Here is a 19,535-nt window from a genome sequence, read left to right on the forward strand (position 1 = left end):
ACAACTGCACCAAGTTCCACCTATAAACCACCCCTGTTGTCTCCATCCCAAGTATTTTTGTCACCCACTTCTTGCCTAACACAGCCAACACTCCAGCAACCCAGTTTATCTTTTCTGTTCTTTATGAAATACTCTTCATTATCCATATCCCACACTTCCAAAAGTCTATATTGGGTTCTGCCACTTCCAAATAGATATGTTACTTTTTATTACTCTAAGTATCTGATGGAAGTAAACTCACACACACTTACTAGTTGTAAACACCTTGCAGCTTTATCCATTTCCCCCCTCGTCTTTTTAAGCAGATAATAAGATTTCTGTATAAATTTTAAAATTTTACAGCTACTTTCAGAAGCATATTTTATTTTCAGAGGAGTATGACATTTGCCTTTTCCTCCGTACATCTTCAATTCTGAGTGATGCCAGGAAGATATTCCTATATAAAAGCAGGAACAACTTCTCCTTCCACAGGTACCTAACAAATTGAAAGTGGAAAAAAAAGTTACAGGGCAGGAACTACATATTAATTGGTTTTACTATGCTTGAGTTACTATTAATTTATTCTTGAGTGGAACTAGCAGTGATGTGCAGATGGGAAGGAACCTGCTGTCCATACAGCCCCTTGTTCAGTGCCCTTTTGCTCTCCATCACAAGGTACCCTGGGCATCGATACAAGCAGGAGGAGTTAAGTACTCTGTAGAAGTTCACCTAGTAATCAAAAAATCAGTTCAAATTAAGTACCTTAAAAGCTCTTTCCCAGGTAACCGGGACTCTTGCCTAAGCCCCATTGCTTTCAGAAGTAATTTCACAGACATCAGATCCCAAGCATTCTTGAATAATTTAGGGACTAGAGGGTAACAAATCTTTTTCATGAATATCTGTAACCTCCTACTAATAAATGATTAACTGTCTTCTCATTAACAGTACCAAGAATAAAAAAAAGTGTTAAATTTCGCAACACGGGAATTTTTTTTTTTTTTTTTTTTTTTAGTTTCACTGAGCCTCCTTACATATTTCAGGAATGCTAAGATTTGATACAGCAAGTGTTACAATATTAAGAAATCCAATTAATAACACGACCAATAAAATTTATTAAACATTATATTTACAACTATTTACATATCCTTCCATAGATTAATATTAAAATAGACAATATACAATTTAAGAATTTTCATTCAAAGGCATTTTGTTGGAAAAAATAGGCTCTATTACGAGACCACCATATAAGAGCAAAAGGGTTTTTTTTTTGTTTTACACAAAAATATTTTCAGTATAGTAAGTCATAGGTATGGCGTTACAACAGCAGACTAATATGAAATATGATTTTGTAAATATTACAATTGTTTAGGTATCAGCTATTGAAGTAAAGGAGTTCAGAGTTCTGTGAAGCATGCAATACAGTTCAGTTTCAATTCTTCTACAGTTATGGTGATGAAACAAGCAGCTAAATCAAACACATGCCATAGAAAAAAGACCTGCCAACCAGGAACACACTACACTTAATAAAAACTACAACTTTGGTCCAATAAAACATTAGACAAAAACAGTTTTACAGTTAAAATATCTATTTTATACAGGTTTGAAGATTAATTACAAGACTATTTACATTTGCACAATATGTATAAAATAAATTATTTAAAAATGAAGACAATATTACATCTTTTTTTCCAAAAAGAAAACTGTACAGTAATTTACAAAATACAATAAGATTAATAGACTATTTTCCTCCAAGTCTTACATTTTCTTCCACAGGCATTTTCATCATTTTTCTGTGGGAGTTCAACTGTTACTGAAGTTTCATAATACAAAGCTCTATAGCAGATTTTAAGTATCATTTGTGTTTTGGTGGCTGTTTCAGTTATTAACAGCTTCCAGCGCTGTCAACTCACCGTGTTTCGTCATCTTTTTCAGCAATAAGCTCTAAAGCTATAGGCAATTTTAAAATACGGATAATGGCATTTACTGGGAAACCGACTTTAAAATTAGCATCCATCTTCTGTGTTTGAACGAGAGCCTGTGCCACACTTCTCTGAAGGAACACCTGAATTATTGAGAAAGGTAGTATTCCACAGAATTAAGTGCTCTTTCTTAAAAGAAAAATACCTTTGTGTATCACTGCACTTCAGTTGCTAGTTGTCCAAGGGAAAGGGTGAGCCAGAAGATGCTAGTTGTCATATCGGTGTCAATTCAAAGTCATCATTAACATCAACAAGAGGAACATAAAACTCCTGAATTTCATAAATGCTGATAGACTTGTATGTAGCAGGATCAAGTTCCTGTAGTTTAAGCTGCCACTCCAGTCTCTGTACCGCATTTAAAGCCGCTGCTTCGTGCTGCTGCCTCATCAAAAGGCACGTCTATTTTAAAATTGAGAAAGAAGTTATTTCAATATTTGAAAAGAAAAAATATTGCAACTAGTTTGAAAATAGAAAAATTATCTAGGAGCCTCTCTGGTGGTATAAGTGCTTTCCCCACTATATATTTGGAATTTGCAGATTATTCCATTAAGCTATATAGCAGCAATGGTTAGTTTTTATACTGCTAGATCCTCCTTTATGTTGCCCTTAGAACCTCTACAATAGCCTATAATATTGCATACAAATCCACTATTCATTCATCTCATCTTCGTAGTGACATTCGAGTTTTGGGTTTTTATTTAAAGTGGAAAGACAAAGAAGCGTACCTTTAATTTGTCAAACTTATCATCAACGTCCTGCAACCATGACATAAACTGTCTTGCATTAAATCGATCCCTCACTGATGTTTTGCTGTCATCAGTCTGAAGAAAAAAAAGAGTATTCAAACTGTAAGTTATTCGATTCAGTCTTAAACATACTTGAAAACATAAAACCTACTTTGTGGGACCTTCATAAACAATGCTTTAGATGGAAAATTAAACTCTGAATCAAAGTATCAAGGTATATATGAGCATATATGTTGACCGCCACTTTTCACTGTGAGCCAGGTGCTCGCTAAAAATGGGTATTTTTTTCAGATTCCCTCAAGCTATTTACCATACTCTATTTTTGAAACTAGAGTAGGAGGCTTAAAGATTTATGCCTTAAAGTCTTAATCACTACAAGGCAGATCCTTCCACAAAATTGCTATCTCTTTGTTGTCTTTAAAATTCAGTAACAAATTAAATTATCATCCCCTCGGGAAAAGCAAAAACATTAATAAAGGAAAACTTAAGCAGCCTGACTTAACCAGCTACACAAGTATTCAAAAGCAATAACAAAAAAAAATATTTTTACCATCAAAATCCTCAAAAGGAGATTAAAAAAAAAAGCGTGCAGACATGTCTTAACGTCCTGCTCGATGAAATAATTTTTTTTTTAAAAACACTATTTACTAAGAATCTGGAATGCCACATCTGCCCATCATGAGAAACTAGATACTCTACGAGTAGTCCTAAATGATGCCAATTTAACATTTAGATAATAATCAAATAGAACAAAATGCTGTTACATTAGAAAAAAAAATAGACAAGACATTGTAGGAATTTGTACACTGTAGCAATGGGCAAGACCAGGAATAAAACTTGCAAAGGCTGTAATCTCTAGAAAACAGCTGAGATTTCAGATATCAAGGACAGCTGAACAGGTTGGTTCTAGAAAGAGCCCTCGACAACACTGATCTTGTAACCCTGAACTGTAGGCATTTAGGCGAGCTGTGACCAGCTAACAGCCTGTTCACCAGAAACTGAGCCCTTTTCCTCTCCCATCTTTGTTTTGGCCCATATGACGGCAAAGTACAGTTCTCAAGGTCTGCCCAACATGTGCAGCTGTAAAGGCAAGCCTCCAAAGACTCAGAAATCCCATAAAAGCAGTTCTGAGGTGGTCATTTTCCTGCAAAATAAACCAGATCTTTGCTTACTAATCTTTCCCAGCTATTTGTTCAAATGCAAAAGAAATTAATCAGAAATGTTTCTTCATTGTAGAACAAAATTAAGAGTTACTAGTGGGGTAACAGGGAAGTGGCAGAATGCATTACTTGAGAATGCTTTCTTGTGCATCTACATTCTTCCCATGAAGCAAATTTAAATGAAAGCATCAAGTTGGTAGTTTAAAACATTGTTTTCCATTATAATAAAAAATATATTTAATAATTTGCTGAACATTATGTGCAGTGTTATAATTTTCTAAGTAAAATTACCGTAGACTGAAACACAAAGCTGTTGAGGTAGTGAGGGGGAAGGAGAGGCATTTTACTACTACTGTTGTTATTATGTAGATGGTCAAAAAAGCTGCAGTACTTGGCGGGGGGGGACAGAACAGACAAAACCAACTTCTCCCCCAATAAAGATTCCTCTTGTTTCAAACAATTCAAATATAGAATCAACTTATTTTAAATTAATGGTAAAATGTAAACTATAAAAATGCAGTTATATGCATATAACTCAGATGTATCTCATTTCTAAAAAGCTCAGGGCCTCTTAATTGGGGCAGAAAAAAAGCAACGGACATTCTGAACTTCAGAACTAGCAATGATGATATCTGGACTGTTAACAAAAGAGAAAAAAATAAATCTCATTTTTGCCTTATCAATTAGATTTACTAAGAAAATGATGATTTAAAAATTTGTCAGTACAAAGCTTAAAATGGGAGAACAATACAGTCTCCATAAAACTACTATCTCCTGCTGAATCACCTCATTGTGCGTAGCTCTCGTTCTTGAAAGGTGGGGAAAAAAAATAATGTAGTTACAGACTGAGGAAACACTGGAAGCTATAATAATTCTATAAGGGGCTCCAGGACTAAAGCAGAATTCCACATATGTTGGTAATGTAGGTGTTTCATTTTAAAATGCCCAACATCCAATGCATCCACACTTTTATTACATCCGTAACATCAAATTTCTTTCTTGCATTATGTGCCCCTCACAGTCACTGAAATGGGTTCTGAATGCTGTTTCCATTTTTGTTAGTTAGCAGACCTGTTCACAAAATACCGACACCAGGAAATTATATTCTCTTAGAGATACAGCTGCAGCAAACCTCTAAGTGGTAGTCCATAAAAGGTATGCCAATTATAAAGCGTACCGTTCATTTTAGGTTTTAATCAGGAACTAAAACCCAACGTTGAACATGGAAATAACATGGCACGTGTCAATAATATGGAGTTTGAGGTGATCTTGAAAAAAAAAAGAAATTTCGTCTGGTAGTGTTCAACATTTCACTGTTGGTCATCTGTTTTTCATGTAACTGTTCTAATGTCTGCCTTATAAAGAGGAAAAAGTACTATGTGAATGTCTCCACAAAACATTTCCAAATTTCACAAACCAATCTCACCACTTCACATGCTACTGCACTCTGATTCTCTGGACTAGTGACAAAAATGATCTTATAGTCTGATAATTTTTTTTGTTGTTTAAGCTGCATTTGTAAGCTTCCAAAATACGTTCTGACTGAAATTTGTTTTAATAAAAATACTGAAATACATCTCTTTACCTGAGCATCCAGAGGCACATTATAAACCTCAGCATCCAGCAGAACAGTGCAGGCACTGAATGGTAGTGTTTGATTAGCTAGCGTTCTTGCTGCTCGATAATGAACACGTAGAACTTCTTGTTCATTAGAAACAATAAGCTTTTCCTAATTGAATAAGATATCAACATATAAATACACATTTGGTAAATTAAGCATTTCAGTTTGATTCATAAAAATGTCTATTCATTTAAACATTTTTTTTTTAGGGCTTACACTTTTGAAGAGTGTGAGAAACGGGCTGGAGGAGGGAGGAGAGGTTGTTCATCTAATCAAATCCAAAATTTCAATTTAATGATGCAAAGAGTGTTCCCTGAATGTCAGAACTGAGAACATCATCTTCCCTACCACCACGGTTGGCTGAATGTCACGCCCAGATTTTCCACTTAGTGGTAGTAAGGAAAGTTCTAGTTAATGAAGAAGGTGAAAGGTATGAGGAGCATAGGGTTGGGATATAGATTTGTGAGTCTCAACTATATTAAGATTTTTGTCACCTGCTTGTCATGCCAGGCACAGTGGCAAAGCAAACTGAATCAGAAATATAATTTGCAGGATAATTTAAATATTTATTTTTTCTTTAAACAACATACAGATACTCCATAAATCCATAGCTGGACAAAGATTCCTTCGGGAACTGAGACAAGAAAAATAGCTCACTTGGCCAAACTTGACTTACAGTTGCATAAAGTGGGTTTGATTTGAAGAACAGTCTGTTTGAACAAAAAACCTGAAAATATGCATATTTTTATAAGACCTAAAAGAATATATTTGTGTGTTTACTGCTCTGGAACATAATGGCTCCAAGTTTTATCAAAAGAAAAGAAGGTGGATTATAAAAAGCTTGGAAAACAGGAAAAGGAGCATCTTTTCTTTGGTTACAACTGATTTATTTTCAGTCAGAACCTAAACCATGTTTACATTCCATATGCTTGTTATTTTATACCTAGTTTTACATTGAAATACTGAATTCAAGTGAAACCCCTCCCTCAACTGGTTTGTTAAGTCACAGTGAAATGAACTTAATCAAAAAACTACCACATTGGGTTTTAATGATCCAGTTGCTTGTACAACGGCGTGGAAACCCTTGAGATACATTCTACATGAGGAAAGGGCCCTGCCTGCATCTACAAGCAATCTGGCTCACAATACTGACAAGGCACCTAAATTTAGGCTGCCAAGGAAAAAGGTTGGGGCAACGTAGAAATAAAGAATACTCTTAAACCAGGAATATTTTCTCCATTTCTGTGTTCAAATTCAGTGAAGCCTATAGATGTAGTTGTAACTACGGTTAGGCAGGTTTTTTGGGCAGTTTTTGCAAGCAGAATATTGCAAGTAATGTTTTCATCTTAGAGCCACATATGTCTTCTACCAATACAGAATCTACTCTTCCTTCAGTTCTTTTAACTCAGTCAATTTGGTTCTGAAGTCTACAACCATTATTAGCTTTCAAAATGAGTCTGCAGCTTTCTTCCTACTCCCTACTGCCCCTGGGAAAAATGCGGGCCACATCTTAGAGCAATTAACAGGAAAAAGCTGCTATCTTACTGACTTAAGTATTCTGCTAACAGTTGTCCAAAACCATTTTTTTGTATTTACAAGTTTCTCCAATTCATAAAATTTGGATAGACGGCAGATTACTTATAAAGCATTGTTAAATTGAGCAAAATATAGTCTATCCATTGAAATAGAAAAACCTCTAAAGCTTAAAGTTGGTAAATAAAAAAATAAATTATTTTAGTCTCACCCTTTCAATACTGTGCTGCAAACGTAGTTTCATCCTTACAACCTCCTGTTGTTTAAATAGCTCCTTAAGTGGGTCCGACAGTGAGGGAGGTGGCGTAATCTGTGGAAAAAGTTTTATAAATAGTACAGTGAATATGCATTTAACATACGTTTAACATGGCCTGTATGATTTGAGCATTTATTTTAAAAAAACATAATCAAGGTATTTTTTTTAGGGAAAATACTACAGTTCTGTACATTGCATTAATTATGTGACTTCAATCCATTTGCAATAAAAGGTTTAAAGGATTCTTTACCATACAGTTAATAAACCTGACGGAAATGGCACTTCAAACTGTTTAGTGCTTTTAAACAGTCATTGTCAGCATGCCATAGCTGTTCTTTATAGAAGGGCTATACATTAGAAAATAGTAAAAATACAATTTGGTTTCAATTTCAAAGACTCTTTAAAGCACAACTGTTCATTCTGAGAAGTTAAAAACTGCCCAGCCAAATACAAAAGCAAGGTAAGAAAAATATTGTTGAAAAAATAAGTCACTCAATATATCTATACAGTGTCACTGGCATTTTATATGGCACAAAAGATAACCAACCATATTCCTAATCTTACAATCATGCAGAACACAGGCAAGTGCACTAGAGCCCCAGGCAGTAGCTTGGAAAAGTGTTTCCTCCTGTCAGTTATTCAAATAAGTTTTTTTAAGAGCTTATGCCTAAAAAAATTTAAAAAAATCAAATACACTGGAATGAGCTATCAACACTGTTCTTGATTGACTATACTCTGAACATTTTGCATTTTTAGTCAATTATAGTAGACAACTGGTATAACTATCCTGACTGAGCTGTATGACAAACACTGAAAAGGTACCTGGAGCCCTCGTGGCAACTGCAGAAATCAGATGTTTCTTGAGAAGTAGCTAATATACAACTTGGGAGTCTTAAGGCTCCACCCAGAGTTTACTTTTCTCTACGCAAGTTCTGGCTGACAGTTCAGCATGTTTTTTTAACAACTGCTAGATGTAAGAGCATTGATGTTGCTTTGGAAGGACTCATCAAAACTAAATGAAATATTGCTTCCTACCACTGATCCTCAGAAAGCACGGCTGAAATACATGCCTACAGGTATTATACTCTACCTTGTACCTAACATAAACACGTAGACATAAATAATTCTATTCAGTAATATAGATCCTGCAACTGTCAAGAAAATAATAAATTCATTACGAAAATATGGACACACTGCATTACTAGTATCAACTGTGCACCTATACACTCCAGTAACAAAGCGATTTATCTACCGAAAGTTATTCGATTATTGTTTTCTTGGAAAATTATTTCAGGACAATTTTTCCCAAACTGGAAGGTGGCCAACGTCTTTGGAATTAAAGAACCTATGGAATAACTAGTTGCAGTGCATTCCTTAAGTTACTATTTGGTATAAAATGACATTCAACTCCTTCACATTTCAAACTACTAAACAAGATACACTTTCCTTCTCTCAATGAAAATGGTTCAGCTCCCAAACCAGGGAGTAACGTTTATGGCATATGCCATTTTGTGTAAGTCACCAGTATTAAAAACAAACAAACAAAACAAAAAAAACAACACCCCAAACCACAAACACCTACTGGCATAATCTGTCTCAATCATAATAGATTTCAGCATATTTAAATTCAGGCTGAGATATACAGCAGTCTAGTTTTGCCTGGAAACTTTGCATTCAGGACACAATACAACAGTGCTGTCATAGTCTTTCAATAACAAAAAAAAAAAAAAAAGACAAGATGCTTGTAGTAACACCAAGCTTTTATTTAATTCATTTTACTAAGCCCTAAAAAGATCTCTCAAAAATCTCAGTGATTCTGTTAATAGAGAAGCATACATCATAAGAAGATAGATAAACAATCTGACTATAAATACTCTTTCAGTTTATGCAGCTAGGTCATCTGGAAATAAAAATGTCAGAGCTGGCGAGCATCCATATCACCTGAACAATTTCAAATGTTCTTATAAAATGTAATTCCTTTAAATTTACAGACCATTTAATTTTGCAACAGAAATAGGAATCAACACCATAGGAAACAACTGGAAAGGACCTAATTACCTCGACAGCGAACTTGGTGGGCTTTTATTGAAGGTAGAAGAGAACTCTGTCTCTGTGCAGTTGCTATTACACCGCAGCTTTCATTAAAACTCTTTTTCAGATCGCGGAACAGCTTTACCGGGTGGCTGCTTTTCCCCCTGAGAGCGGCGGGCGGGCGCCTCCCGGCCAGCAGGCGGCGCCCCAGCGCTGCGCAGGGGAGGGGAGGGCGGGCGGGCGCGCCCCCCGCCGGCGGGAGGAGGCAGAGGGAGGTGCGGGGCAGGGCCGGGCGAAAATCCCCCCCGGTTCCCCGGGACGAGGAGCTCCCCGCGGCGGTAGCGGCGGCCTGCCGGATACGGCGGGACCCCCGGCTGCCCCCGGAGCCGTTCTGCGCCAGCCCCGAGCGCCAGCAGGACGGAGGGCCGCCTGCGCGGCGGCTGCAGGCTTTTGCGAGCCCGGAGATCACCACTGCCTCTGCGTAAATTTATAAACGCTTCACTCCCGTCAGCCCTATACTGTCTTCCGAAACATGAAGCTAAATACAGAACTGAATTTGTTTACATTAATTGATAAAATTATGCATTATTTCCTCTCTTGTTAGAAACAGGGGAGGAAAGCGCCTCGGATCCTTTGGAGTCTGCAGAAAGTTGTCTCGGCACCTGCTGGAAATCCCAGCTTGTGAACCAGCTCTGGATTGGGACAACAGAAATAAACTTCCTGGTCTCAAAGGAAACCGAAGTTAAAGGTTTCAAGGCAGGAACAGCCAGAGGAGCCTCTCGGATCTTCTAGCCAAAGAGACAGTTAGTAAAGAGACCACAAAACGTGTGCAGGGAAGATATGAACATATATGTTGGACTTCCAAGGACAGAACATGAAACCAAATGCTACAGGGACAAGTTGACCTCGGTTTCTTGTGTAACTAAAATAAGTTAGCAAGCTAGTTTCTTAAGGGCCCCAGACTGCATACTGAAAAGAGGGAAACTACGGAGCCCTGCCTTCTCAAGCATTCTCTAATCCCCGTCTGACAAACTACCCAGAAAACCTAGATGGAACTCAGCCTTTCGCCTCTGCTCTGCGTCACTAGAAGGCAGCCATCTGAACAGACATACCATCTCCAACACATCAAAATCAATTAAGAAAGTTTCTTCCATGCTTTGCATCCTTCATAATAACTACAAGAACACCAGCTCATCAATCCTCATTTGTGCCCACTACCAGAAAGAGAACGCTTAAGCTAACTCAGATTCACACATACACAAAATTTCTGCAATTATTTTAGCACATCCCTATCTCCCCTTGCCTGTGCCACCCAAATTGACTGGCCAGCTCTACTGTTATAATATTTCATGTATGTAGGAAGCCAGTTTCTGGTAGCACCACTAACATAAGCTTTTGCCACTTAAGTTTCTACGGCAATGCCAGAGAGACTGGACAAAATCCTTTTTATTAGAAACATGTCTGCTAGATAGCCATCACAAGCTGGAAATGAATCATTTTCCTATCTCTTCTAAGGAGGCAGTACAGATAAAGATGACTGAACCCTGCATAACATACTGCTGTAGCAATCTGAAAGGCAACATAGCTAAGTACAATTTAAATTTGCTCTATTAGAAGATTCAGATTTGTTTCCTTCTGTTTTGAACTGACCTGATGTCTCCTATCTTATATTTTGTATTTGCATTGGTGAGAGGGAAGCCACAACTCATACGTGACTATCCTTACAGCCTTAGGTGATACGGGTCATAAATTACAGTATATAAATAAGGCTGTGGAAATCAAACTTAAGCACACCATCTCCTGGTTCCCACCTACAGGATGTTTGAAGTTTATCAGATAAACTATAGTGCATCATTAAAATTCCAATGCAGAGAACAGTGTGTTACACAAACTATTCCGAGTCCCAGAGTGTCAGAGCTAAATATATTGTCTTCACGTAGCCCTTCACACAGTGATACCTAAAATACAGGAATAACTTAAGAAAGAGCATCTACTTTCACGTAGCCTATGTAAATTAATGAGGACATAGTCAGGTTAACAGAGAATCACTGAAGAACCACCTAAGAAAAAATTTTAACAATACTATCCCAACAGAGAGGTCATTTTACAGTTGCATATTAACTTACACATTATATGCATAACAACATGTATGTGTTGTTAATATTCCACAACTGTAGAGAGACTAGGCATGGGCCTTATTTTCACATTGTTGGACAATGTGTGCAACGTATAAACAAACATTCATTTCCGAGCATGAAATGATCTCTGGTTTAGCAATGCTCCTTTTGATGGTATTTGTAATGGCAACTCTTACAAATGTGACTTTCACTGGTGACAAACTAAATTGTATACACAAGCAAGCTCCGCAAAGAATTTAAATCTGAACTACTAATCATTTTTTAAATACTATCTTTTTTTTCTGGAAAGAAACATGAGAAATTTTATCAAAATTTGTATTTACACAAATGACGGTAATTAAACAAAGCATTCAGTTACCCTGTAGATGACTGTTTTCAGACAAACAAAACTAAGATGCCTAAAATATCTCCCTCTCTAGATTACAACTCATGCTGCTTTCTTACACTTTTACTCCTAATGGAAATAAACACCAATTTCCTAATAATTTATTTCAGCTCCTCAGCATTTTTTTTCCTTCCCTTTTGCTCCTACCGTGGAATAAACAGCTTCATCTGTTCTTTCTACAACTGTAGATTAACAGTACCATGAAAGCATATACAAAACAAGTAACAGTTTAAAACGTCATTATCACCAGAACATGCATGTGCGCAGAAGCGACTCAGAAATCCAAATGAGGTAAAAAAATCAATAACTGTAATCCTTCAGGCATGTTTTCAGAGAGTTTATTGATGGTTGGGTTGTTGTTTTTTTTTCCCAACAAGTAATTAAAAGCTGTGAGAACAGGGAGTACACATTCATCTCTGATATTTACCAAAGGTAAGTTACCCAAGAATTTGCACTACCCAACTACCTGTATTTATTCTCACGAACTGCAGAGTCCCTATTATACACAGCAAAATGAAGTATGAGGCAATGCTTTAATACCAAGTTAATAACTCTCCCTTTCTTACAGTGCCTACACACATTGCCATTTATGACAGGGAAATGAATTCTCCTGCCCAGGTAGAAGATGGGCTAGGGAAAAATACATGCTGTGCTTCTCCACTTTCCGCTTATCCCAAATTAAGCACTGAAGTGTGATGCCAAATCAGTAAGTTGTAGCTTAGAAACAGTATGTACTTGACTAGCAGCTGCTATAAAAAATAAAAATCTCTGCTTCTGGTGATAAATATATAATAGAAGCTGCAACCGAGAAAGATTCCTAGACTGGGGAAGGCTGACAGCCTGGTACATTGTAGCATAGCCTCCTATACATCCTAGTTCACTTACAAGCCAAATAAGATCCTAAGACTATAATTGATTAACTAATTTCAAAGAGCTGTGGTCACCATCAAACAAGAGAGAACTCACTTAACATTAGAGAATACATGTATTAATTCCCTTCAAATGACACAGGGGGGCATAGTGGAAAAGTAAGAGGAAACACCTTATACAGGGATTACGAAGTAAACAATTTTTAAATTTACTTTTATATATTAAATTTGTGTTCATTTCTTAATCAAAAGAATCTTTAAACTCTATTGGAAAGAGTTAAGGCAGCATCTCAAGTAAGGGCAAGTTATCTTAAATGAGTCAACATATAACTAGTCTGTTCAGAAATAAGGAGGCTGAAAACCGGGTGCTTGGCTTGTCGCATGTGAGACTTCATACACACAAAGAGTTCAGTTTAGTAGCATTTTTGCCATTCAAGGATTAAGATATTGTCCCCATTCCTCCTAAACTCAGATTCTTCCTTAACTTGACACATTTTAAGTAATGGGCATACAATCAAATACTACTAATTCTGAAATTAGCAAGCTACCATATGTCAGCCAAACAACTGCTTTAGGAAATCAAATTCGTGGTCTCGGCCTATTCCAGCTATTACGTATGTTAACGTAAACCATCCAACAAGTTATAATATGTTTTACCTCAGAACTAGAGCCATTTAAGTGGATCACATAATAACTGAAAAGATGCAAGAACCACTGTCTATTCCCAGGAGGAACAATACTTCAAAGTGGCTATCAGAAAGCCCTCAATGCAAAATGTTTTGGGTCTCCCTTCTCTGCCCACACAGAACACAGTAAGAACAAAATCAGGTGTGCTGAGGGGCAAAGAAAAGAATTATGATTCCGGTGCTGTGATTACGCTGACATCAAAACAGAGACCAGCAGTGACCATGTTATTGTGAGACAGGAGGGGCACCTCCACAGCAAACAGTAACAACTGCACTTGAGCTGCTGATGTGCTGCGCTGCACTGAGCTCCTTCACAGCTGTCAGCAGGAATATGCCCGCGTCAGAGCTATGGAGAGCTTCGAACTAAACAAGCATTCCTGAACTATGGATGTTCTTCAGGGAAAAGGAAACGAGCGTCACATTATTAAATAAAACCCAGAACATTTAAAATTGATGGATTACAAACGCCGGGACACAGCAGATTATATCTGCTGCTCTGGAGAGTATTAAGGAGAAACTGGAGATAGCTAGCAGGCACTCTCATACTTAGAAGTTTTGGTGATGGCCTTAATACTTTGACGCACTGCACATCCACCCCCCTCCAAATGAAACAGCTTTGAATAATTAGTTTTAACCAAACTATTGCCAGCAGAAATTTAGAGAAGCTCTTAACAATTGACTTCACATTTGAAAGGATAGCCTTTACAGTAGTAAATACTTTGAAATATAGTATTTGTCTGCGTGCCTTGAACAGGTGTCATACATGATGGTTTGCTTTGTAATGACTGTGAAACCACTGTTTATATTTCCACTGAATGGGGCTTTTAAATATGACATTACTGGTCAATATTGATTTGATACATGTCAACTTACTATTTTCAGCACAAGTATTCAGAAGCAGGTTAGGAAGAAAATGAAAATTACAATAATAAAACCAAAACATGCCTTTCATTATACTGTATATTTAAAGACCACGTTACTTACAGTTGGGATGCATATCTTGCTCAAGGGATTGCCATCCAGTAGGTAGGAGCCATTGAACGTCACATATTCATCGTAATATTGAGGTGCCTGAGGAATAACGCTGCACAATAATTTACGCTTCTCTTCTATTTTTTTTCTTATGTGCAAGTATTCAAAATACGGGTTTGCTCTCTCAGAACTGTATGGCTGAATCTCTTCAAGTTTCAAAGAATCAACAATAGCTGCGAGTGACTGCTGGGTTTTCTCCTTCGCTTGCAGTAAAGAAGGGCTCACTTGCACAGGCTGAGGCACACGTGACACCTTTCTTTTACGTGGATGATGTACCTGAGCATCATCCTCTTCAGTTAATCTAATCCTTGCTTTCATAGATGCTGGCGATTCAGACTCTTTTTCTGACGTCTGCGTGCAGCCAACAGGATTCTGCTTACCCTGGTTGGCAAGTACATTTGCTCTGTTCCTCGTGATTCTTTGAGGTACTTCTTGCTGTTCCAGCTTCTGATCCTCAGCAATTTCTTCTTCTAGTTTAACTACTTGGCTGTATTTATTCACCTCTTCCTGCGTAATCTGTTGTGAACTATTTTCCAAATTAGATAAAGAGGAGTACTGTGGGGGATCATCTGTCAACACACTGTCTGCAGCACAGAGTTTTTTATTAGCTGATTCATTCGTAATTCCCTTTGACATTCCTGAACTTAGTTCACAGAGATCAGCATCGGCTTTACTATCAACATGCACTGAAACCAGCTTTTCTTGTTGGCCTTTTTCATTTCTAATGTCTGAAGCATCTGCTGTGTTACTATCCACTTCACTCTGAGCATTCTTACAGACAAGTTTATTGAATGTGTACGAATTTACATTTAACTGTGAACTGCTATCACTTTCAGGAATATCTTTTTCTAACGGTTCTATAGGTAAATCATTCACCCTTTCATAACTCTGTGAAACATCCTTCGTAGAGCTCTCAGAATACAGAGCAATGGGTGCATCTGCCTTCTTAATGTTTGAAGGGAAGAAAGCATTTTCCGTCTCTCTGGAACCAGTAGCATCTGTATCGAAAGTAGAAGTTGTAGTTGGAACAAGATTTTGTTGTTGTACAAATGATGAATCTTGACTGCTAATGCCTGGTAAAGAAATGTGTCTAGACACATCCGGGAGTGGTTGGACAGGTAAAGAACAAGGCGACTGTGAAGGCAAAACTGACGCAGATTCTTGTGAAGTAGAATTTCCCTTGATTTCAGCATGCTGAGGCAAAAATTCAGATACTTGTTGCTCTTTTAATGTCCTGGTTTCAGAATTATGCATTGCTATAACACTGTTAGTATCTTGCTCTGATACGCCATAACCTGAGCTGTTAAACTCACTGTTTAATGAATTAAGTCTGTCAAAAGGCACATCCCACGATTTGGTTTGCTGAGTCACACCACTTTGACTACACGGCTCTAAATGCATATTATAGCCTTCCGAAGGGCTCATCTGAGCAGTGTTTTTAATGGTACTTGTACCTGTTGTTGACTGCTTGTTGCTAGCAGCTCCAGTCAGAGATGGTGTAAAGTTTGACTGCAAACCAGACATACTACTTTGAAAATCTCTTTCAAGCATGCTACATGGTAGTTCTGGTTTAGGAGAAGTGCTAGCAAAAGTCTGAACTGATGGCAGAGCATTCTGATTATTTTCTTCTGATATTCGAGGCTGTTTGCTGTGTTCAGAAACAGCAGCAGGCATGCTGCACCTTCGAACTTCTACGACAGGTCTACACTCATTTAAAACCAGTTTAACATCTTCAACAGATGCTGATCTAATGTATGCTGGTGGAAGCCTGTTTGCGAAAGGTGGCTTAATACGATCTGGCAACTCGGCAAGACCATCAGTCTCTTTTTCAAGAAGGGCTGGTGATTTGGCACTTACCAGAAATGGTGATTGTGAAAAAGACGTTTGGGAATCAGAACCTTCTAGCATAAAGTCTGAATCATATTCGATTGTAGGCCTTGGAGTAGTTACTGTGGTATGGCAAGAATCCTCAGAGCTTGCAACTGAAACCATGGACACCGATCTGGAGTTTAGACCTGTCTTTTCACTTTCTGATTTGGGGGATCTATTTAAATTATCTAAACCCAAGGAAGGCTTTATAACATTGACACTTCTTGTATCTACTGATTGCGATCTATTACTTGTAGCGTCTTTCTGCTGCTTTTCCTTCACGCAAACATCTGGTAACTCTGAGCTTTTTGACCGAATCAGTTCTTTGCTCTTTACTTCAGCTAATGAGTGTTTTGGTTTTTCTTTCGTCTTGTTAAGTTCTAAACAAGTGCGGTTTCTTAAGCGTTCCTTCTCTTTCTGTTTTATTTTTTCTTTATGCTTTCTATGCCACTGCTCTATCTCCAGATCTTTAAGGCTAAGCATTCTTTCAAAACTAGTTTGCATTAAATCATCATTGACTAATCTTTTTTCTTTAGGTCGAGCATCCTTTGCTGCAGGAGCTGGTTTAGGCTTAAGTTTCTCATGTTCGAGCTTTAGTTTAAGTAAACTACTTTGATGCAGTTTATCTTTATGCTTGTCTCTCTCTTTGTACCGGTCTATATCTTTATCTTTTTTATCTTTCTCTCTACCATCTGGAGTTTTCAACAAATCATCTTTTGGTTTTTCCTTCAAAGATGACAGTTTGTCATGCGCTGTTTTATTACTTTCTGTAGTACTGCTTCTCCTTTCCTCTTGCACATGTTTTGAGTTTGCTACTGTTGAGATCTCCTTGTCTTTGGATTTGTCTTTTTTTTCAAGTTCCTTTTCTTTGTCTTTAGTTCTGTTTTTTTCTGATTTAGTATATTCAGATTCTTTTTCAGGCTGTTTGGCTTTTCTTTCAGTACAGTGTTTTTCTTTGCTTTCAGCCCAGTGCCTGTCTTTATCAGCCCTTTCTTTATCATGCTTCTTATCAGTTTTTTCTTTATTTCTTTCTTTGTCATCAAGTTTTTTAAGAGTACTTGTGCTTTTTATTTTATCATTTTCCTTATGGCATCTTTCTGCTTGCTGGAAGTTGGGCTTCTCCTTTACTTTCTCTATATTTTCATTTACTTCTGCTTTTTCTTTCTCTGTCTTGTATTCATGTTTTACCTTTTTCTCTTTTTCTCCATTTTTTCTTTCTGTTTTTTCAACATCTTTTTCTTTGGCTGAGGTTCGCTTTTCAGCCTTTTCTTTATTTTCCTTTAAATTCTTTTCGTGCTTTTCACTATCTGTTTCCTTTTCTATTAAATGCATGCTGGCTGCCTCATCTTTAACACCAAAGCAGAACAATTCCATTTCTTTATCTGCAAGCATAATTTCTTTTTCTTCTTTTGTATCTTTCATTTTTTCATCCTTGAGAAACTTCTCATTTTCCTTTTTGTTCTTCTCTTTCTCTCTCTCCTCTTTAGCATTTCTCTCTTTCTGGAACTGTCTCTCCTTAACTAACTTATCTTCCTTTGCCACCGCTTTTTCTAGCTTTGATTTTCTGTCTGAAGAAAGAGATTCATGTTCTATATTTAACAACATATCTTCATTTTCATCACTTTTGAAAAAGTTCTCTTTCCAAAATTCTCTGTCAAACTCAATACTTCTTTGAACCTCTTTGACATTATCTTTATGTTTATGTTTCTCCTTTTCCCCATCCTGTTCCTTTTTGTGCTTGTCCTTTTCTCTTTCTTTGTGCCTTAATTTATGCTTTTTAAGTGTTTTACCTTCCTTGTCAATTTTTCTTAGAGTATACTCCGAATTCTCAAATGTTGAGCTACTATCTTCTTCTTTAATTTTAGGACTAGATTTTTCACCAAATTCTAAGTGAAAATCTTTCTGATGATGCTTGCTTTTTTCTTTGTGCTTGCAAGATTTGCCACTAGAACTTTCCACTAGACATTCAGAATCAGTGTTGTGATCATACCGAACTAATTCGGATTGCAATGTTATTTCAGAACCTCCCGGTGATAAGCAAGTTTTGGTGTTTTCTTGCTTTAATGGTGTTGACTGCTTTTCACTTAATCCACAGGGATGCTTTGGAGATTTGCCAGCAGTGATATGAAATATATGTAAAGAAGAGTCGTCTTTTGGGGTGAAAGACTTCTTAAAGGTTTCCTCCTCTCTAGTTTTATCTACAGAATCTAACCCAGAAGTAGCTATATTTGTTACTCTAGCATTTTCTTTTTCTTGCTTTAGTTCTTGATTCTCTTTATTTTTGCTCTGATTTTTTACTTTCCTTTTAACTTTGCCTTTTTGCTTGTGTTCGTTTGTGACCATATATTCTTTCTTCACTCTTACATCAGAATTTGATGTCTCTGAAATAGAGCAAGGAGAGACTATCTTCTTGTCCTGAAGTATTTCTTCATCAGAACTTTCAGAACTTGAATACAGAACTCTAGATGATTTCTGCTTTTTGCTTTTAAATGGTTTTGAAAAAACAACTTTTTCTTGTTTCACAAATAAGCTGTTCTTTTCAACTTCTGTCTCATCCTCTTTCCTTAGGTCTTTTCTAAGAATATGTCTGTCATCGATCATTTTTTTCATTTCATCTTCATCATCATCTTTGAACTCATACTCATCAAGAGCAGATGGAAGTGGTGCCTTACTAGGGACCATTTGTTTGCTGTCATTGGCTGCAGAGTCCTTTTCTGCTTCTGAATCAACATTCCCCTCTACACTGGAAGGATTTACAGATGGAGGTTCTTCAGAATCTAGAGAAAGAAAACCAAAAATTAGGTTGAATACTGATGGAACATTCTTCACACTTCAGTTAGGAGAAAACAGTTCGGTTCAGCAGTCATACTGCTATAAAAATGAAAAAAGTAAAAAACACTCAAAACACACAATAAGCCTTCTCACTAGAAGTAAGCTTTTTAAGAGAAAACAAAAGGTCATGAAGCCAAAGTGCCCCCCCCACTTTACAGTTTTCACTCAGGTATGTAAAAATATTAATTAGCATTTAAATCCCAATCTAATAAAAGCAATGCACTTTAAATTTTGTAAACCTCATCTACTGTGCATAATTCCTGCATAACCTGACTCTTTCTCAAGGACATCTTGTTATGATGACTCATTCCTCTAGGAATTCATCAACTCTAATGCTAACAACTAAACTATATTCCTCAACATGAACTATTTAGTCATGTTTCAATGGCAGATGAGCTTTTATTCTTAAATAAAAGACA

The 19,535-nt window shown here is 37.0% G+C and overlaps 1 protein-coding gene across 4 annotated transcripts in view; it reads right to left on the minus strand.

Annotated features, from left to right (window-relative positions):
- Positions 1 to 1,062: 1,062 nt before the first annotated feature.
- The window catches only part of ANKRD12 (ankyrin repeat domain 12), a 67,152-nt gene continuing 48,679 nt past the window's right edge, over positions 1,063 to 19,535 (minus strand). For 3 of the 4 annotated variants that reach the window (XM_063326555.1, XM_063326553.1, XM_063326556.1), the window contains 5 exons: positions 14,368 to 19,061; positions 7,230 to 7,328; positions 5,450 to 5,593; positions 2,684 to 2,779; positions 1,063 to 2,357 (listed from right to left, as the gene is read on the minus strand). In XM_063326555.1, coding sequence (XP_063182625.1) covers positions 2,172 to 2,357; positions 2,684 to 2,779; positions 5,450 to 5,593; positions 7,230 to 7,328; positions 14,368 to 19,061 — 5,219 coding nt within the window. In that variant the 3' untranslated portion in view covers positions 1,063 to 2,171. The other variant, XM_063326554.1, reaches the window with a different exon arrangement.

The sequence above is a fragment of the Chroicocephalus ridibundus genome, chromosome 2, assembly GCF_963924245.1.
Source record: "Chroicocephalus ridibundus chromosome 2, bChrRid1.1, whole genome shotgun sequence".
Lineage (NCBI taxonomy): Eukaryota > Metazoa > Chordata > Aves > Charadriiformes > Laridae > Chroicocephalus > Chroicocephalus ridibundus.